Source organism: Mytilus californianus, unplaced genomic scaffold (assembly GCF_021869535.1).
Source record: "Mytilus californianus isolate M0D057914Y unplaced genomic scaffold, xbMytCali1.0.p SCAF_7, whole genome shotgun sequence".
Lineage (NCBI taxonomy): Eukaryota > Metazoa > Mollusca > Bivalvia > Mytilida > Mytilidae > Mytilus > Mytilus californianus.
In genome coordinates this window covers 89,539,536-89,562,416 of record NW_026262723.1, presented here as the reverse complement: position 1 = coordinate 89,562,416, position 22,881 = coordinate 89,539,536, and the positions used below count along the sequence as shown (strand labels likewise).

The following is a 22,881-nucleotide window of genomic DNA, read 5'->3' as shown; positions in this document are numbered from 1 at the left end:
CGCGTTTTCTTTTCTTTCTTTTTTTCTTTTTTTTTTTCTTTGTTGACAAATTTGTTTGTTTTTATAGTGATTAATATAATAACACAATGTTGACTGCTGTACCCCTATTTTTGACATTTTTACCTATTATGTCTGTTTGTTTTGTTCACACATCGTTGTCAATATAATGGAATTTTATGCGACTGTCATACAAGTGAGAGCTTTATCTAGCTATAAAAAGAAAATGCCTGTACCGAGTCAGGAATATGACGGTTGTTATCCATTCGTTTGATGTGTTTGAGCTTTTGATTTTGCCATTTGCTTATTTGCTTATGGACTTTCCAGTTAGAATTTTCCTCGGAGTTCGGTATTTTTGTTATTTTGTTATTTTACTTTTTTCCTGAAATTTAGAATTTACAGAGTTTCAATGTTTGAATTTGTGTTAGTTTATTCTGCATTCGGGCAAAGTTCATTTTACCAATGCTTCTGAATGGAAATACCGTGTTTTTATGAAAAGCTGTAAAGAGACATGAAATATAAAAAAATCCGACAGTTTTTAAATTTTCGTCTGTTAATTTACGACTACCCATCCCTGGACTAATCACAATGTAGTTCTACAAGGTTAACGAGCCAATGATTAACAGGTGATGCAGACAAATTGTAGACAGATTAATGTAATTAATGTCAGGATCGACCTATTATCTGCCCGTGTTATCTGACTTTGAACAGGATCAAATGGCTATGTCCATCACTGAGGGCATGTACTAAAAGGTGGAGTGGAGTGGAGTGGAGTGGAGTGGAGTGGAGTGGAGTGGAGTGGTGGAGTGTTTGAGTGCTGGAGTCACAGAGTGGAGTCACAGAGTGAAAACATGGAATTGGGAAATAGAGTGTAGTGGAGTTGTGGGTTCAATAGTTTTGAAATTAAACCAATTTATAAGATATTTTTGTATACATGTGTACTATAAAAATCATAGAATAAATGTTTCAACAGCGTCCAACTGCATTCATGAACATTATACCAATATAATTCACCTTGGATGTGTCATGGGCATTTTTTATGGTTATATTTCCAAACAATATTAAAAAAACACGATTTATGTTAAATGATAGATTTCTATAATTTAGGAGGGGGTGTTTCAGCAATTTTACCTTAGTTAACAACATTCTGGTGTAATTAATTTTACATTCAAAGCAAAGTTAAAATTATAAACTACTAGTATATTAAAAAAAAACAGCATCAACAGAACTGTCATTTGCAAGAAAAACGACACTTGGCTTCTGTCTGTTTCAACTGAAAAAGATATGAATTTGCTTATTTGGTAAAAGATCTATGTATCTATATATGGCATGCCAATATACATGTATCGTTCATTTAAGTTATTTTGCCCCCCGCTGAACACATTGAGAGGGGCATGGAAATACCGGGCGTCCAAGTGTCTGTCTGTCTGTGTGTCAGTCCAGTCTTGTTAGAGCTGTCACGGGTGCAATTCTTGCCAGATTTTTATTAAACTTATATATACTATAGGTTAATATCTGTAACATCTTGGGCAAGTTCTACTTTTTAAAAGAATTATGCTCTTTGGAAATATAAAATATGTGCAACGCAGGTGACATTGAAACTCTGTTCTTTTATTAAATCAAGAATCAAAATTTGTCTGTTTGACATAAAATATATAGTTTTATTCAATGATCAATTAATGATTTTTTGTACATTTCAATATTTAACCTGTCCAATAAAATTTTGGGCTTCACATCAGCTTCATGGGAAAATCTTTTAAACTTTAAAGTCACCTCCAAAAATTAGAACTGTACTGACAATTTGTTGACAGACATTGAATATACGTGGAAAAGGTCATAAAATTGTATTTTATCAGTAAACTTTTTATCACAAGCAATGCCAGAAAACAATTAAAAATATTTTGAAACAAAACAGAGGTTAAATGTGTCACAATAAATCTTTAAAATGTGATCAACTGAGAATGTGAACCTATATGGAAAGGCTTGCTGGACCATAAGCCATTGCTAGATTCTAATCCAGAACAGCAACATGTCCAAAAAATTCTTTCTAAGGAAAAGCTATGCAGAGGCTGTCAGAGGAGTATCAGAAGAAAAAGAGAAAGGTAAGTTTTTTTATGTTTCTATCATGGTATTGATCTGTCATTGTAACATAATTTTGTGCAATACACTTGCCTTTAAATGGAGGTTAGGGTTGTGTTCCCACTTGTTACAAAACAAGAGGCACAAAGGAGCAAATGCCTTACATTGGTTTAATGGATGAGAGAGGATTTATGTGTACAGTAAGAGTATCACTTTTCTGAATCTGGAGATTATCTCAAGATTGAATTATCAGATTGGCTTAAAATTTTCAAACTAACTTTACACAATAATTATAAAAAAAGGTGAAAATATGATGAATTGAACGTTTGTTGTTTCATCATATGCGTAATGTTTTGATGCCCATCCCTCAAGACGAAAAGGGGAAGGTATCTTTGTCCATCTACATACGTCCAAAAACTGGTTTCAGTTCCCTAACTTTAGTCTGCCGCACCCATACTTTATGAAATTTACTTACAATGCTTGTCCATCAATCTCCAGACATAGTATACATGTAATTTAGTATTTCGGGGCTGCTCAAGCCTGCCTCTTAAAGTATAATAGGCTATTATGAACATGAGGTGCACTGAACATAGAAATAGTAAAGAGAAAAAAAAAATCAAGAATATTTAAAATGTATTCTTTTTATAATTGCTATCTTCATAAGAATAAGAATTCTATAAGTTAAAAATCAAAACAATAGGATAGTTACTAAAGAAGAAACATAAAAATTACAAAAATAATAGACAAAAACAATGCAAACATGTGGCATTAAAAACAACAAAAAGTGTTAATATTTAGTATTTTTGACATCATGACTCCTCTATAAAGTTATCATTTCAAATATTTGGAATATGCCTATTATGATAGATATCACAGTATATGCTGTCCAATTCTCATGTTTGTTGCTTATGTTGTCATCACTGATTATAATTCTTAACTGTAAATGACCCCTGTGGGACCTTGATTGAAACAATGAAATATTTGATTTTGTAGTCTTTTCATATCCGAGTGGCGTTAATGAGAGGACTACATCTTATTTACATACGTGTTATGAATAATTATACCCCTGTCCATACATTTATGCGTTTGTCACTTTGTCCGTTCGTTTTTCCGTCCGTCTGTCCACTACAATATATACCTTTTCATAATAAAATGAAACTCTCAGATTCTAACCCATCCTATTGTATTTGTTACATTAAAATCATTTTTATACGACCGCAAAAAATTGCGGTCGTATATTGGTATGACGTTGGCGTCGTCGTCGTCGTTGTCGTCGTCGTCCGGCGTCGTTGTCGTCGTCCGAAGACACATTAGTTTTCGCACTATAACTTTAGTTTAAGTGTAAGGATCTCTATGAAATTTTACCATAAGGTTCAATACCACAAAAGGAAGATTGGGATTGATTTTGGGGGTTATGGTACCAACAGTAAAGGAATAAGGGGCCAAAAAGGGGCCAAAAATAAGCATTTTTGTAACTTCCAGACAATAACTTGTGTGTAAGTGTATGGATCTCTCTGACATTGTACCACAAGGTTCCATATCATATCAAAAAGGGAATGCTGGGATTGATTTTGGGGGTAATTGCCTCAAAATTTTAGGAATTAGGGGCCAAAAAAGGGGCAAAAAACAAGCATTTTTCTAGTTTCATGACAATAACTTGTGTGTAAGTGTTTGGATATTTCTGAAATTGTACTACAAGGTTCCATATCACAAAGGGAAAGCTGGAATTGAGTTTGGAGGTAATTGCCCGAAACGTTTAGGAATTTGGGGCCAAAAAGGGGCCAAAAAACACATTTTTCTAGTTTCCAGACAATAACTTGTGTTCAAGTGTATGGATCTCTCTAAAATTGTACTGCAAGGTACCATACCACAAAGGGAAGGCTGGGATTGAGTTTGGGGGTGATGAATCATAAGGGGGTTCAAAAAATTTGGGGGGGGATTTTTTTTTTTCCTTTTTTTTCTTTTTTTCCTTTTAAAATTTTCCATTTTAAGTTGGTTATTTCTGATTTATATTTAAAAGCAAATAATAATGATATGGTAGGAGATACACACCAAACAGGATGTGTAAATTATTATATAATAAGTATTGTGCAAAAGCAAGAAATTTTCAATTGACAGTATTGCACAATAGCAAGAAATCTTCAATTGCACAGTATTGCGCAATAGCAAGAAATCTTCAATTGCACAGTATTGCGCAATAGCAAGAAATATCCAATAGCACAATATTGCGCAATAGCAAGAAATTGTCAATTGTACAGTATTGCGCAATAGCAAGAAATATTCAATTGCACAGTATTGTGCAAAAGAAGATACTTCGTATAAATTGCTTATTTCTTGACCAATTTCAATGGGGTTTTATTCTTGAATTCTTGGAGTTCTTTAATATGCTGAATCTAACCGTGTATTAAGTTTTTGGATTTTGGGCCCCGTTTTTAAATTGGTTCACATTGAGGTCCAAAGGGTCCAAAATTAAACTTTGTTTGATTTCATCAAAAATTGAATTATTGGGCTTCTTTGATATGCCCATTCTAACCATGTATTTAGATTCTTAATTTTTGGTTCTGTTTTCAAATTGGTCCAAATCGGGGTCCAAAATTAAACTTTGTTTGATTTCAACAAAAATTGAATATATGGGGTTCTTTGATATGCTGAATCTAACCATGTATTTAGATTTTTGATTTTTGGGCCCCGTTATCAACTTTGTCCACATTGAGGTCAAAAGGGTCCAAAATTAAACTTTGTTTGATTTCATCAAAAATTGAATTCTTGGGGTTCTTTGATATGCTGAATCTAACCATGTATTTAGATTTTGGATATTGGACCATAATAGGTGAATGTCCAATTTAAAATTTTTAAGTTCTTCGACCACATTCATTCTGTGTCAGAAACCTATGCTGTGTCAAATATTTAATCACAATCCAAATTCAGAGCTGTATCAAGCTTAAATGTTGTGTCCATACTTGCCCCAACTGTTCAGGGTTCGACCTCTGCGGTCGTATCAAGCTGCGCCCTGCGGAGCATTTATTAGGGTTTCTTTTTCCAGAACATGAACTTTGGCATTGCCTTTGAGGGGGTAACCATTTTGTATCAGCAACTCCACCTTTACCACTTTTCATAATTTGATGAAACACTATCAGAATATTTATCCCATACAAGGGTTTATAATTTGGTAAGCTCTTCTCAAAGGAAATGATTGTTTGCTGCATATTTCTATTTCCTCTGCCCATATATTTGATAGACTATCGACTAGTTTGTATTGTTCCTGGTAATTTGAGGGGTTCTATAATTATTTTTTTCTTAATTTCTTGATCATTGACAAAATGTCTGTTTTTAAAGACTGATTAGTTTGTTAATAATTGAGACATATATATGTCATGAGTAAATAAATAGACATTTAACAGATGCAGAAACATGTTCAGAAGATGTTTTATAGCTTTTTTATGGATTTGGAATGAAATCTTTATTGCTTCTATTTTTCTGTCATTAGATTGATAAATTATCACTGCCTTAGTGTGGAAATAGGAATCACTGTTTTATTAACTAGTTTAATGGAATACATGTTAATATTTTTAACTTCACATCTGTACTACCTAATATTGCTTTTGTATTCTATTTCTTGGGATTGAACAATATGATATATGAATAAATAGGTAAGGGAATACCAAATTACTGGTGATTGATAATTGGTAATTGAAAAAGTGATCAAGAAGCAAGAAAATATTTTAACCATCACTGTTAAATTTAAATAAAATTAATAAGTTTTCTTCATTTTTAAGGTCATATAATGTCATGATGTATCAACTGTGTCTTCACTGAATTATATAAATTATAATAACTCAGATATGGTCCTTATAGTTGGGTTCCTAATATTTGAGAATGACTGTTTTAATATGACCTCAAAAAAATTGCAGCCTCTTTATAGTATGGCGATGTCATCATTGTCTGAAGACATTAGGTTTCAGGTAAATAACTTGAGTATAAGTGTATGGGTCTCTATAAAATTGTACCACAAGGTTCCATACTCCAAAAGAAAGGCCGGGATAGATGCCCTTTTTTGTTGAAAGATGAATGTTTCCACCCCCTTGCACATTTATCTTCCACTTTCTGTAGGTTAACTAAATCTTATCTAAATAATCTGGCAATCACAAAAATTAATATCCATTTAGAATTATTTCGTCCAAAATTAAAAAAAATGCAAATAACACATTATAAAATTTATTTTTAAAATTTTGTTTTACAATTTTAGATGACAGCTTCACTGATGCAGATATCTTTTGTTGTGGTGAAAGTGTTATCAAGCCAGAATATAAAAAGTTCACCTATAGGAATATTGTAGATAAACCTGCTACAACAGTGACACCAAGAAAGAGGCGATCCCCAAAGTCTAAGTCCTCGCCAATAAAAGTGAAAAAGCCAAAGGGAGAGTTTGAAGTTATTGAGATAACATCTAGTCCCATCAGTATATCATCTGATGTTGAGTACAATGAAGAATTATCAGAAGTTAAAAGGGAGCTTTCCTTTAGTTTAAGAGAATCTCCCTCTCCTTCGTCTTCCGAAACTTCCTTGCCATCTTTGGCATCTCCAAAAAGGAAAATTGAAACGAAATATACAACAAACATAGAAGAAACTTTTTACCATGACGAACCTCTCCTGCCTGTATTTAGAGATTTCAAAGACGGAGTTAAAACAAGGTATATCGTTGGTATTTTGCTGGAGTCTGCAGGCAAAAAGTACCTAGCAAGATCAGTTCCTAACTATATTGACCAAAATGTTTCATTTATTTATAGTATTAGACATACTGGACACTGGAAAAATTGCTTATGTGATGGAATGGGTGTATGGCACCAAACAGGCAAAGAAACCAAATTTATTAACGTAGAAGAGAGTGGAGATTTTGTATATGTTAATGACGACAAAACAACAGAAACAACAATGAAAGTTGTAAGGCGTAAATATGTCAATAAATCTAATCAGCATTTGCATCGCATAGTCATACACATGGAGGATCCTAGAAGTGGTGTGATATTCAATGAAATGTTTGTCCAGTACTATTTTGACAGTTTTACAGGGCCCACTAAGATAGAGCCACACGGTAACTCAACAAAAGCTAAAAATCCATATCAAAGAACATCTCATTCAACTTTTGCGAAGATCAAGGAATTTAGAGAGAATAAAACCAAACCCAAAGAAATATTCAATAACATCATTTCCGAACAAGGTGGACTTGAGCATGTGAAAGGGTCCTCCTCGATCCCAAGAAATAGAAAACAAATATATAATGTGAACAATAACAATTGTAAATTCATTGACCCTGTGGTAGAATGTACAGACCTTGCTAAAGAACAAGAAAAAAATATGTCACAGTTTGTGAGAGACGTCAGAACGGCACCCGAATTTAGTATGTTTTTGGGATCCGACAGACAACTTACTGAAATTGGAAAATTTTGTACACAAAATAAAAATTTTTGTGTATTAGGAGTAGATACAACTTTTAATATAGGAAATTATTACGTGACGGTTTCAGTTTACAGACATCAAATGTTACTGAATAGGTTTGACACTGAACCAGTAATGATAGGTCCTATGTTGATTCATCAGCGCAAAACATTTGACAGTTATTTCAAATTACCATCTACTCTTTTACAAGAGTCTCCAAAACTTATTGACCTCAAAGTGTTTGGAACTGACGGAGATGTAAACTTATCCAGTGCATTTCAGGCTTGTTTTCCCAACAGTAAACATCTATTATGTGACATTCACATGTTTGATAACATTGAACGAAAACTTGTGAAATTAGGGATATCCGGGAAACTAAAGAAAGAATATATTAATGATATATTCGGTTATGTAGAAGAAGATATTAAAATTCCAGGTTTAGTTGACTCATTGTCGGCAGAAGAATTCACTTCCAATTTAAACAATTTATCTGGAAATTGGAAAGAAAGACACACAAAAGGAAATGATTTTTTGGAATATTTTGTTGAATACAAAGCTGATACAATACGAAACAGCATGAGTCCAGAACTGAGAAGTATATGTGGTCTAGGTTTCCCCCCAAAAACATACACACAGAATCCAAACGAATGTATAAATAAAGTAATAAAGGAAGATTTAACGTCGAAATGTGATGCATTTGATTTTGCCAAGAAAATGGAAGTAAAAGTGAAGCAGCAAGAAAATGAAATAAAACTTGCACTGATTGGTAAGGGGGAATATACCTTGAAACCGGAATACAGTCACTTAAAAATAGAGGAAAATCTTTATTGGAGAAAAACGTCAACACAGAGAGAAGCAGTTTTTAAAAAGTGAGTAATATTTTGCAATTGATTCCTAAATAAATTAACTGAAAGCAAAATATCATCAACCAATATTTGATTTGTTTGAATTTTTACACAAAAGGATATCTGTCCTCTTTCAAACTCCTTGTTTTGCTATGAAAACCCCAAAGAATCCAATATGTAAAAAAAGAAACAATTGATAATGGGGGAATCCATAATTACAATTAAGACTTCATAATTATGTAAAGTAAAATTCAAGCTCAGAGAATATTTCATATGTGTTATATAACTGGGATACCTATAAGATGCAGACACAATATAGAAAGAAGTCAACAAAAACAATATAGGTTCACGTGTTTATCAATTGGTTACACAAATGAAACAGAAAGCTGGTTTCTATGAAATGAATATGTAGGTTTATTTTATTTTGTTATACAGCTGTCTAAAACTACTGCTGATATCAGATAAGATGTGAAATTTAAAATAATTTTGATGTAAAAATTGTTAAAGATGTCCAGGAATAACTCCATGAATGCATTATTACTAAAGATATAACTGTTTTCAATTTTCAATGTTTATTATCAATTTTAGATATCTTTTGATTCTTAAATATTCTCCTATTTATATCTTTCAGACTGCTACAGGCTCCATTAACCTCAAGAGTATCCGGGGATGATACCAGGGAGAAGGAAAACATACTGTCAATGTCAGCATCTGATAGTAATATAGACAATATACCATACCGAATTCTCGTGGATATTTTTAATGATGCCTCACAAATTTCAACAAAAAAAGGCAACATAATCCAATCCCCTGGTTGTACAGACATTTTCTATGTGGCTGATAATAAATCGAAAAAAGCTAAGGAGGTGGCAGTTAATTTCAAAAGTTGGAATATCAAATGTGAAAAAGTGTGTTTCAGATTTAATGCATATTCCATTTGTGAGCACACACTTGCTTTGGCCGAAAGTCGTGGCGGCCTGAGGGACTACTTAGCAAAATATAAATTAAAAAAGAACAGGGTTACGGTTACGAAAATATCTAACTTTGGTTTGTCTAAAACAAGAGGAAAAAAGGCATCAAGTGCGACACAAAAAAGGAAGGGCTCTGCTAACAAACAGTCATTAGAGGTGAATGAGTATAGACAAGACACTGAAGTTCAAAGACCTGATTTAAATAAACAACCATTCCATCTTACTTTCATAGCTGGAATAATAAGAAAATGTTACGGCTGTGGACAATCATTTTCAGATAAGCATAGAAATGTTCCAAATGATCTAGTGTTAAAAAGATATGATCATAGAATGTATTTAAGTCCAAGATCTAAAATCTTGAAACAATCTGTTTCTCTACAAAACACATATTTTCATTTAAATGTTGACTGTGCAAGAAAAAAGGATCCTCAGTTTGAATTCAAAGATGTTTTAATCCATAACGAAATAAAGCAAAGTTTATCAGATGGGCATTTGCTTTTACTAGAATCGCTAGGAATTCAACGTTAAATGTTCAGGACAATAGATTTTTAATTTTACAATAAAATTTGTTGAAAATGTTTTCTTTATATACTTATATCTTACGGTATATCTAAATATATATACAAGTATATATCAATTTATTTATGCTTTTCAGTCTTGTTTTCATAATATGCAGAACCTATATAGTGTGTGGTTTGTACTGATTTAACATCTGTTTATTTTATCAAATTACTCAAAAACAACAACATTTCTCATCTATTTAAGTTATTTAGTTTCTGAGGTTATAGTAATGACAGTTTTATGGGTTCTATGGACAGGCGATGATGGCTAGATACATTTTCCTTATCTATTTTTAATTGGAAGAAACAAACTATTTTAAATAGTACAGTCATTAAATTAACATGTAAGATAAAATCTAAGTGAAAATGTTGATTGACAATTTAATTTTATAATATCATAGTCCATTGTTAATAAAAATATTAATAATTTTAATATTTTTATCACAAGATGATTTTTTAGCCTCTGTTTGATTCTAACATATTTTTCCGGGAATAAGACATACATTTTTTAACTAGGAACTAAACCTACCACAATTTGGAAATTAACATAAGCACTATGTGTACTTTAATAGAAGTTTTGTGAGCTCGTCCAAAATCAATTTTAACTGCATAGGTTACTGGGCCTTTGCTTCCCCCTTCTTATTAAAAATACACCACAATTCAGGACAGTACAGAAAATTACACGATAGACATTATAATCCCACCTCCAACTAAGCTGCCATAAAATGCTACCCAAAATATTGTCCAACTTTGATGAAAAATCAAATATTGATTGTTGGATATGTTAAGTATTTCACTCCATGACTCCACTCCAACACTCCACCACTCCACTCCACTCCACTCCACCACTCCACTCCACTCCACCACTCCACTCCACTCCACTCCACCTTTTAGTACATGCCATCACTGAGCCTTGTTGCAGATAATGTTTATGTTTGCTTATGGCGTGTTGATCACTCATTATCGGGACTACTGTACAAATTATTTGATATGATGAGATGAAGTTTCATCTATGATAACTCCTTGTGGATGATTGACAAGTTTACATTCCTGATAACACACGTCTAGGGATTTCTATCATTTGTAAATCCTCGAATTAAAGATTCTACCTTATACTTTTCCGATGACGTGCGATGCTTAGAATGACTCAGAACCCAAAAGTTGAGTTGTTTTTCCAGTCACTTTAAATTAAAAGTTTTTTTTATTGTTTCATTTCATTGAAAAACTCCATTTCGGATAAAAATATTCTTTTGTCATGCAACATTTAAGTTATGAAACTTAAGCTTTTGTGACAAAAACCGGTTTTCGATACTTCAAAGTTCTAAAGATGACGCCATTTTTCTGCGCCAAAGAATTTATTGTGTTCATGGGAACAGTAACATTAGCGTGTTTACTAGAAGTTTGTCAGGGAAAATGATGAAGATTATTGCTTTTAAAAGTCCACATATGACAAGTTTAATTAAGATTACTGCATTTACTACTTCTCATATTGTCAGATATGATGCTCCTTTCGTTTTATCTATCTGCTGGCTGTCCAAATCATTTTTGAAAGTATAACTTTTCTTAGACAGATAAATGAATGGACTGGCAGAACGGAGGCCATTAATGTCGCTTTTGTTCAACTCACCGCACGCCATCGGCGAAACATTAATTTCAACTACAAATGAAAAGTTAGTAAACTAACGATTTTTGACTGCAAAGAGAATGCTTAAAGTGAAGTTGATAAGAAGCATGTTGTGAATCGTAAAACCATCTGAATCAAGTAACACACACACACACACTTGTAAACAATATTTTGTACACAACACTGCCAAAATCGCTATTAGTTGTATCAGGAACATGCTGTGTATGAAATTGGGCGAGGCTAATTTTTTATATCTTTTATATCAATGTTAAATGTACAGTAGGAGTTAGCACTGCTAATAGACAATTCCAAAGCTTACGCAAAAGACTAGCAAGTTAAAAGTAATTATTTATGACAATTTCAATCATAAATGTGCAGAAATCGGCAATAATCTAGAACCAATTAATTATATGGATATCACTCTTTGGTTTTAAATGGACATACTAGTAAAGGCGAGAGAATTGAACATTACTATCCTTTGTATAATGTATCTTATATTACTGAAATACGATTCACTTTTGAGTATTACCAATATTCTGGAGAGGCAATTCTTAACAGACATTTGTATCATGGGACGTATTGCATTCTTTATATTTGCTAGAACATGGTTGGAATAGACAACAATATATTGGCGTTGCTGTTGTTAAAAAATGACTCGCAGCATATGTGCCATTAACGAGACTTGGTACATTTTAAGAATTTTAATAATTAAAAAACAAAAACATAAATCAAAACGCAAATCCAATGGACAGACAAATATGCATATACATTCGTATCTATTTTCCTGTGGTATTTAACTTGCAGCATTACAGATTATTTAGTGCAGTACACATTCCCTGCATTGCTCCCATGTGTTTTGAATCGACAATCATAAATCTGGATGACATGCAGCAATATATATACCTCAGAAGATAAATCTTCCAAACAAATCTCACTAATGATAGAAAAGATGGTATCGTGAGCTGCCAATTCCTTCTTGCTTATCAGCCGTCGTAATTATACAAGATACTGCATTATCCGAGTAATATAAACGAGCTTTTGTAACCTCATAAAAACAACTTTTCTAAAATGAAAGGATGTCGTAAATTCCGTGCCGGATGCACATCTAGAGAGTAAAGAAAAGATAACTCCTGTCATGGCAAGCGACAGAGCATTTATCATTGTGTATCAGGCAAAAGAAACCATTTGGAGTGATTTATGGGCTTTCAGGGTACTATAATGACAGGGTTGTGATACCTTTGAGGGCCCATTATCATGATTGATGCAGAAAGTGTCCACACTTCCATGAACGCATATGTTGTGTGTAATCATCATCTATAATTTATCATTTGACTTCATTAGTTTCCGTAATTCTGGCACTTCATCTATCAACCGGCATTGATTTTTCAATAACATACCATGCAAAATTGTTTCAGGAAGGACACGCTGTAAACGAGATGTTGACAGAACATAATTAATTATTTGACAAACGAAGATATAAAGTTTATCACTTGAAATAAAGATACATAAAGTTTGCATAAAATTGCTATTACCAGAAAAGATTTATGATGGCATCGGATTTTACTTTGGTTTGGCTTTAGACAAATACTTAATTTGGAAGCAGGTGATTACTTCAATCCAATAACTCATGCCTTGAGTGTTAGGTGATTAAAAACCTTTTGGTATCTTGCTCATGTACAATAATTTGAAATATACATAACTGAAAGGGATGTACAAATATAATTTCATACTCCTATATTTTGCAGTCCATAGTGTTTATGCATATCATCAAGTTTTCCATTTTTTTCTGGGTTTTACAACAAATTTTGTCTTTGGCATTGCTGTAATTTGTGTGACATATATATCGTGCATACGCATATGCTGTTCGGTGATAAAGATTGTTCTTTTGGGAGATTTCTCTATCATTTTGATCACGCCGAACATGAAACATATACTTTAATTGCCTTCAAGATTGATAATTAAAGTCTGTGTAAATTTTCATGCAAGAAATTTCTAGATTTTAAAGCAATTTTTATAAGCAATATTTTCTATCAAATTAACCGAGAAATAAAGTTTTAATTGAACAATGCAATAATTAACAAATTGAGATAAAACATTTTGGAATTAGTACTTTTTCAAATAAAACCTTTATAGTTAATACATTTATGATTTCCTTCTCATAGTTCGATTTTTTTAAACAGATAAACAACCAAATTGTATAATAAAAAAAATGTTGAATTCCCTTTTTATTGAACACATTACTGATTAAAATGGAAAAGGCAGACACATATATTGCTCATGACAAGCGAATATCAAGTGATAAGTAACATACTGTAATAGTCACGAACGAGGAAAAAAGGGGGGGATTGGGATTAACATTACGAAAAAAAATTTAAATGAACCATATTCGTTGTCATCAGTGGTACACTCTACCTAACGGTCACCAAACCCTGATGGCGGATATGACTCCAACTTTAAATTAAGAATTATTGGTTCAAAGTTTTCTTGTAATTAGCAAGCAGCGATTCTCAATCAAGAACATTCTTATAGAAAACGCACGCTCTGGAAAATCGTATCAAATGGAGAGTTATACTCTACAAAAAAAAAAAGGAAAAGCATTGGTCCGATTATTTTTTTAAATTAAAATTGACAATAGATAAATGAATTTGAAATAATTAAATTTTAAAGCAATGAGTTATTAAAAATGGATTTAAAAAAACAAAATGCCCGCGTTCAGGAAATTCGCAAACTTGGCGGTTGAAGTGTCATAAATTGATATAGGCAACAATGTCCTAGAACCACAGAACAAACCAAGTGCGTGTCCAAGGGAATTAACGGCTCAACTTTATAGAGACGATAGTTTAAAGCCACATATGCTAAATGTTATTGACCGTAAGAGGGGAGTGTTTCAGCGGGACAAGTGTTACCACGAATTTCCTTACTCAGAACAATATTTATGAAATGCCACGGCCCTCGGTATGGCCAGATTTCAACCCCATACAGCATCTTTTAGACGAACTTGATAGACGCGTCCGCCAATGCTTAACCCCACCTTAACCATTGCACCAACTCAGTCAAGCGTCGTAACATGAATGGCGGAGGAATGCACAGGTCCTAATGCACAAATTTAATTCGACCCATGCCGAGGAGATGCAGAACAGTGTTAGCTGCGCATGGTGGTCACAATAGATATAGATACTGACTTGAACGTCACGGGAAATTGACCGAATTTATCGTATCGACGTATGTCACTCATTTTCACTTCTTTGTTCAGTAAAACAAAGCGCTGCTGTAAAAAATCTATTTGAAGTATACAGAATAAAATTTTGAAAAAAAACCAACATTATGCCATTCTTTTTTGGCAGAGTAAATAAAGTACACATGTCCATGTACCAGATAAATATATACGTTTACAAAACAAAAACAAAAACTGCATGCATGCACTACTTCGTTGCTCAGGACAGAAAAATGTTTGAAAGAAATAAAAATGCTTAGAAAAATATCATTCTACGAGATTTTCAGTATAACATTTTAAAAATAAATGTATTGAAAGCTTGTTTAGAGGTTCTTAAAATAACAGCGACTGTTGATGATCTGTTTTCCTTCCATTAGTGATCCTGTGGTTTTGATAATATCTGTGTGGCATATTTCATGCTGGTCAGTACTGAGAACTTGTCAAAAACATTGACACACCTGCACATGATGGGCGGGATTGTGTTAGGTTTATGATAACCTTTGATACCAAATCTTCTAATCTCAATTTATATCTCAATATGATATGGTATCATTTTAAAATTTGAAATGCAAATCATATTTATACGACACAGAGTTGATAGGCTTGTCATAAAATTCGTTACACTGCATCTTGAGCGGCAGGCATAATAAAAACTATTAGCAATTGTATGCCAAATTTCAACTAAAATAAAAATTCAGTTTCATAAAAAAAGAATGAGATTTTAATGGAAGATTATCCTAATCATATACTTTGTAATGTGTATATGCTATAGATTACTAAGCATTAGGAACACAAGAAATAACGAACCATATAGCAGAATAATTTTCATATTCTAATATTAAAAAGTAACCCGTTTATAATAAGTCAATGTGCTCTCAGAAAACACATTATGCAAGGATACCTCATCAATTCTAAATTGAATTGTAAAAACGCAAATAAATGCAATGACTGAAATGTGTTTTGCTAGTTTCCTGTGTGTGTAAAATGTAAAATACCAATTTGGTAATAAAAAAAAACTTGAGTCGAAGAAAGACAAAAACCATGACCTAAAGAAAACCCTAAAGAATACAAGCAGTATGAATTCTACATTACATAGAAAACTAAAAATTGAGCTTCACCTCTCTCCCAATGGATTGAACTGAGATGCTCAGGAAGGTTCAGTAGTTTCTGCTCCCCGTCGCATTAATCTTGTTCAAAATTCGTTGATATGTTACATACGGTGATAAGGCAACACACGAACTCTTGTCTATCCCCAAGACATTTCCAAATGTCGGTAAATGTAAAGTCTTTAACCCTAATACACGATACAATATAAAAGTTGCAAAAGTCTTCTATGTTTTTCATGTATTTCATTATTTGAATAAGATAACCTACACTGACAGAATGCAAACACCTGATTATATCAGCCCTGTACAAAAAAAATTTTTCCTTTGAATTTAACAAGTGAATGACTTTATATTTTGTCATGATTTGTGGGTAGATAAATGAATACTTTCTTGTCAGGTGTTGGGATAAAATAACAACGGTCGAGACATCAAAGCCAACGGGAACTAAACTGTGTAAAACTGTACATGTAAATGTCTCAATATGTCATACAAGTCTTTCTAAGTTCGTGCCCCACGCAACACGCATGACTGTTACCTTGGAGAAGCTATATATCAGAAGATATCTAAACAGAATTTGATAAATCACTCTGTTATTACATTTTATTTATAGATTGTTTTATTGGATACACATTTTCACAAAGTCTCATGAATCAATAAAATGAAGTATAGAAATATGCCATCCATTTAACGTTAGATTTTGTTCAGAGTTTTTAACAATAAAGTAATAGTATACAATTTGTTAGCTTACTGTAATTAGCATTCAATGATACCACAAATCCAGCATAGTTGGGCGAATAGTTCATATTCCAGGGTTACTATTTATATGTTCATTTATAACTGTGTATGTAACCATTTTTCGATTCTAAATAAATTTAGCCATTAAATTATTTATGAGTCGTATTATAAACCACCATGACAATACAAAATTTGCATCTTTTAAATATTTACAAATATTCAGACGATGCCGTTGGCAGGTCCTTTTGTACTTTGTTAACACCCTGCAAATATATTTAAACAGTTTTGATATTGCAATTGCATGAAAGGTGTAAAAAAATATCCCTATTTGAAAGGAGTGCGTTTCAAATAAGAATACTATTTGTGGATTTTATCCCTGGCAGTTACTTCCATATTTTCGTTTTCGACACTGAACTTGTCAGACATTGCGCTATCGTGTGTGGGGACTTAGTAGACGGGACTTTAATTCTGATATACTTATCACGATATGACACTCGCACAACACACAAAACCTATTGAATTTCACAGCTTCCAAAATGACTTCATAACAGGTGCCCGTCAATCATAATTCGTTTCACACCGAGAAGCTGATATATTGAAAAGAAAATTGATTAGCCGATCCAACCGGATTAAATAGATACATTTAATTTGTATTTAATATTTTAAAATGATGTGCAAATAATTCCGTCATAAAATGGAAGAGGATTAGTTTCATTTGATTTATTTTAAAAACTTTACTTTTGACATTTGACGGTTGGAATCCATCAACTGTCAAGCAGATAATGATGGTGTATGGTGGTGATAGATGATACATTTCCGACTAAACATAAAGGAAAAAATATGTACCGAAAGACACCAGGCTTCGACACTACAGATATACAATCTGTGGTAAATAATATTTAATATCTAAAGGATTTGTATGTGTCTTTTTAATATTGAAAGGCAAAAAAGTTCAGGTTTTTCATAGCAAGTTTGTCAACTTAATTTATTACAATAAAAAAAGGGTTTCATTTTGCAACTGAATCACACTGATGACACAATTCAATGAGCTTCGATAAAGTATAACCAGTGTTGACAGTGTAAAACTCTTTCTTAATACATGATCAAAAACATTGACAGAAAGTGAAATAGGTTTGATTTGATGTGGTCTTTAAAAACATTTTATAATAAAGGACAACAGTAACTTGATAATTTAATTTTTCTCGGATATATATTGCTTCTCATATCTATTATCGGTCGCTAACGCGACCTCGGATATACAAGAGAACCAATATATTCTGAATTTTATAAATTATTCCGTAAAATGTGTAACTAACTATTCCTTGATATGTCATCAAAGTTGTAACTGACTTTGAGGAAACTATTCCACATAAATTCTGTATGAAAATAACTTTTTTCCACACTCATATTGATAAGAAGCTTTGATTTTTCATCAGATTTTAATCTGTTATAAAGAAACAGTAGCGGAAGAATTTACAAGTAAAGAAGAATGTCCAGATTTGTATTTTGAGTGCTAAAGCTTATGTAACCTTTGTTTTCAACGTGTATCCAAAAATACCAACAGATATTTTAATCTGAAATATTAATTTGAAAAACATAGATGGTACATTATACATTTTAATGTAAATATATCTACTTTATCTACTCATATTACCCTGCACTGGTCCGATATAATTCCCCCAGCAACAACAATAATATAGTAATGAAAAATTTCAATATAACACTGAATTTACTGGAAGATATAATGCACCCACAAACTGTGGTAAAATAGTAATCACGATTTTTGACAAGTTTATTGTATAAGTACAATGAGCATTCCTATGTATTTTGCATGATGCGTTGCATTAACGCTAACTAAGAACAATGTATTTATCGAAAATTTGCAAGCTAATACAACAGATTGACAGATATATGCAAGTGCAAAGGTATATATTCTTTTTTACAATTAGTGTGCAATGATTCTTGTTTAAAAGATAGAAACGAAGACCATTAAATAAGAAAGGCATTGAGGCATGAGAAATCCATCTGTTAAACGTCATTATGTCAGTAAAATTAATGTTATATGTCATCACCTAACAACCTTCCCCTTTCCTGCCGTGATTTGTCTTCTCTTTACAAAGAAAACGGCATGAAAATTTAAATTGTACATCGTAAAGATAAATTACAGAAATAAAGTTGTTTTATAGGCTATCACTCACTTATCTTTTAAAAGAAGAAAGGCAAGATGCAAAGAATGTTTTCATGGACCATGTTATTAATGTTGCTTTGTCTATGCTTAAATATTTATCATTTATGCAAATCATTAGAGGTCAAGTTGTTTAAATGTCACTTTATGAAAATTAATGGTTTTCTTGTTTGTAGTCCTTCAAAACATTAATTTTCTTTTCATAAAGCGACAATAAATGTTGACATTACAATGAATGTGTTACACCCTCGTTTTAAGTACCTACACATTAAAGACATCAATTTATATTTTTGTCGTGGCTTGTTTATTATATCTTTGGTAATGTTTGTGGTTAGTCCGCCGATAATACAATAAAATAATCGCAACACTTAGAGCGGTAGTCATATCCATCAGATACCACTTTCAACTACAACCCCTTTAAATAAAACAATATTTTCAAATAAAGCTTTGTTCCTATGCCTTTTACCAAACATTGCTATTAACCAAGACCGACAAAACTTGGACCTTGAAGTTTCTGACATTTGCCTTCTATTTGATTTTATTTTTACCGTTTCACAGAAAATTTGTTTTTCCTTTCCACTTTAATATTAGTGTTTTATATTATTTTACAATCAATGTCGACCAATGACAGATTCTTCAGCCAATATTGATGAGGGTGGTCAAATAAACGATCCACCATTATCATCTCAAACAGATTCTCTTTGAAGTGCAATTTGCTTATTTAATTTGTACAAAGTACATGAGCCTACAAATGGCGAATTGATTGACAGGCACACTATTAACATGATTGATTACAGAACATATTGCTTGTATACACTTCTACCGATAATCGTTTGTTAGCGCATTGCTGATTGGCCATAGAAAGACATTTATCACGCGTTGTTTGACGGGACTTGACAGATGGGTAATCCCACATGTTATGAATGACAAGAACTTTGTGTGATGTATGGAGCAACCGAAGGGCGGTGTAAACCCTTTATCTAATGAGTCAGTCCTAAGGTGTTGAGAAGGATCTTGCTTGATGGGCGGTTATGTCAGCTTAGCTCGTCCATGTTAATGACAGAAACGTCATACTTGTCCACAAGACCATGGCTAGTCTCTGAAACAGTTGTGTTTTTTATAACCAAAAAGTAAAATACTTTTTCTCTGGATTTATGATATATAGTATTTATTTATAATTTTTGTTACAACAAAAGTTTGTTGACTTTATACATTGACAATGTTGACGTCCTCAGTATCATCACAATTCATTCATCCGGATTATTTACAACCTCTTCCAACAACGGTAAGTCGTTTGATTTGATTTTGTATTCAGAATTGTTTTCTTATTTTTTTAATTCCTAAGGTTTATATAATTCATGTTAAAGATTAAAACCTCTATCGGATTACTACTATAACACAGGAAGCCCTTTAAGTATAAAATCGACTTACTTCACAACAGTTTATTGATTGTTTTTGTAAGAAACGAATGTCTTTATGTAATTGTATATATCACACACCTGAAAAAATAAACATTTCACTTTTGATTTTCAGTTGGATGCCAAGAAAAGCCCTCTTGCTCTTCTTGCACAGACATGTAGCAGTATCGGGAAAGACACGGCCACATCTTCAAAACCTATTATTCCGCCGTTAAAGAAAGAAACAAATACCGAAAAACATTCTGAAAAAGTGAATATAGACAAATCAAAACTAAATGAGATCAAAGAGAAAGACATTGATAGTTTGGAGAAACCTGGGTTTCGTACGGTGTCTCATAAGGATATGCCTCCACTTATTCCTACTTCAAAACCAAAAGAAGAAAAACCGACCTCTCCTCTATCATTAAAAACTTTACCGAGATCAAAAGAACTTACTTCAACAGTGTCGAGTGCTCTTTCCTCTCACGCAGATCACCATTTTTCAAGATCTAACGTATCAAAGAGTCCTGGTCAACATCACTCTCCTCATAACGAGGACGAAAAACGTCAAGTTTCATCAGCTTCACCTAGATACGAATCTCGTACAAGTCGTGAACAAGATGAACATAAACCTTCAAGTTACCCAAGTTATTCTGCTTATCCTTCAATATCAAATTCATTTTTATCATATTCACATGCTTCTGGATTAACTCATGATAGTGTATCTGGACTGCCAGGATTTCCACTTCCACTTCCGGCACATAGTAGTATGTTTGGATCATCTTCTGCAGCTGCAGCGGCACTTGCAGCTCAATCTGCTGCGTACGCAGCACAATCTTCTGCTCTAAAATCAGCAGCAATGGCATCAAGTTTATCTCCTTTTGTATCTTATGCAAGGGTGCGTACTCCATCAGGTGCCACAACTCTAGTTCCGGTGTGCAGGGATCCTTATTGTAATCACTGTCAGCTTACTGTTCAGAACTCTCACTTGTCCGCTACTTGTACAGCGGTAGGATGTGCTCAATGTGCGCATGAAAAGTCACTCCATAATCTTAGCTTAGGACTGCAAGGATCTTCGTTTAATCCATATTCTTCATCGAGCTTATTAGCAGGACAATCGAATTTAAGTGGATATCCCTTGTCATCATTGTACCTACCGGGTCATCTAACGTCACCTGCTCATTCAGGACTACCTTTAGTTTGTAATTGGGTGTCGTCTGGCAATGAACATTGTGGAAAGCGTTTCAGTTCTTCAGAGGAACTATTACAACATTTAAGAACTCATACGACATCTTCCGATCACATGTCGTTAGCAGCGGCTTACGAACGTTATGGCCTTCCTCCTCCGGGTATTCATTCTCTATCTGGATTACATGGACATACACTACAATCCGGCTCATTGAGTCCAAACTCTTTGAGAAGAAGTTATCCGACTAGTTTAAGTCCACTTAGTTCTTTGATGGGATCGGGTAGATATCACCCATACAAATCGCTCATGAATCCATCGGCGGCATTGCCTAGCAATCAGCCCCTTCCACAAGTAGGGCCATATTTGTCTCCATACTCCCTATATGGACAGAGGATAGGCGCAGCTGCTGTGCCATAAAACAGATTTAAAGTCAAAATTATAAACATAGTGCTGTTCTTTTTTTCAATGTGATAATTGTATTACGACTTGTAGTGGTGATATTTATGTATAAACAGTCTGTACCCATCAAACTGTTGACAATATTAGGATTTTATTATGAAATGTTCAAGAAATTTTAGATATTTATGAAATCAGATTAGAGAAATCTTAGATGTGTATAAAAGCAGATCAAATAACTTATGTGAAAAAAAAATCCTATCTCAATTTCGTTTGCTGTGTTAATGTTTTTTCCATGACACAACATGAATATTTAATGGATCAGATTGACAGATTATTTACAATTTACAACACATCACCTCTTGTGTGTATTGGGAGGCTAAACAGAATACACATCCGATGACTAATGTAATTTATATTGTTGAATTAAACTATCAATCAAGTTCATCAGTCCTTTTTATACAAGTTTTTAAAGCGACTGATTATGACAGTGATATATAAGATGCCATAGATAAATAAAATATTAAATTATATGAAATGTTTTGATATGAATTATAAATTGCAAAATAAAAAAAAATGAAATTATAATTGATGTCATATTTGATGGAGCATATTTATTGTTTATCTCATGATATTTATGACCAAAAACGCCAAACACAGAAGAATTTAATTAAACGGGTTGTGAATTCACCATGAGAATAAGTCGAATGAATGTATACAACTTTTACTATAATACACTTTTACCGTAGTTCATTTTAATTAATATTCTAGAAGTATATGGATTTTTATATTTTTAAGTAGTGTTTATTTTTTTTTTAGAATTATCTACATCAAAACTATTTTTTTACTACAAGGAAACAAAAACTGAAATGTTAAATAACTCTGTTTATAATTTTTCTTATTTAAATCCATCGATATATACTCTAGATATATATTCACCCGTTACAATTCTGAACTATTAAAAATAAGTAATTTTCTTATATTACTATAAATTAAAGTCTGACATACACATGAAAAAGGTATCAGAGGTGAAGGAAGTTTTTAGATACATGTACTTCCTCTATTTATCACCGCTGGCAATTACCCATAAATCTTATAGCGTTCACGTGACAACCAAACCGACATGGAGTATCTAGTCGAATTTTTA

At 32.8% G+C, this 22,881-nt stretch overlaps 2 protein-coding genes across 2 annotated transcripts; both read left to right on the top strand.

The window, feature by feature from the left end:
- The first annotated feature begins 7,911 nt into the window (after positions 1 to 7,911).
- Positions 7,912 to 9,997, top strand: LOC127709552 (uncharacterized). Its single transcript, XM_052215158.1, has 3 exons — positions 7,912 to 8,381; positions 8,989 to 9,074; positions 9,984 to 9,997. Exons 1-3 carry the CDS (start codon positions 8,089 to 8,091, stop codon positions 9,995 to 9,997), a joined length of 393 nt encoding a protein of 130 aa, XP_052071118.1. The 5' UTR covers positions 7,912 to 8,088.
- A 9,675-nt stretch (positions 9,998 to 19,672) lies between these two features.
- On the top strand, positions 19,673 to 22,347 carry LOC127707577 (zinc finger protein Noc-like). The gene is made up of 2 exons (XM_052212173.1): positions 19,673 to 20,037; positions 20,286 to 22,347. Exons 1-2 carry the CDS (start codon positions 19,972 to 19,974, stop codon positions 21,753 to 21,755), a joined length of 1,536 nt encoding a protein of 511 aa, XP_052068133.1. The 5' UTR covers positions 19,673 to 19,971; the 3' UTR covers positions 21,756 to 22,347.
- The last annotated feature ends 534 nt before the right edge of the window (positions 22,348 to 22,881 follow it).

Excerpts from the sequence above, each read along its gene's own strand:
- LOC127709552 (XM_052215158.1), top strand. The coding sequence starts at position 8,089 with ATGAGTCCAGAACTGAGAAGTATATGTGGTCTAGGTTTCCCCCCAAAA. Across the intron at positions 8,382-8,988 it reads AGAGAAGCAGTTTTTAAAAA|ACTGCTACAGGCTCCATTAA; the intron begins GTGAGTAATATT and ends TATATCTTTCAG.
- LOC127707577 (XM_052212173.1), top strand. The coding sequence starts at position 19,972 with ATGTTGACGTCCTCAGTATCATCACAATTCATTCATCCGGATTATTTA. Across the intron at positions 20,038-20,285 it reads TACAACCTCTTCCAACAACG|TTGGATGCCAAGAAAAGCCC; the intron begins GTAAGTCGTTTG and ends TTTGATTTTCAG.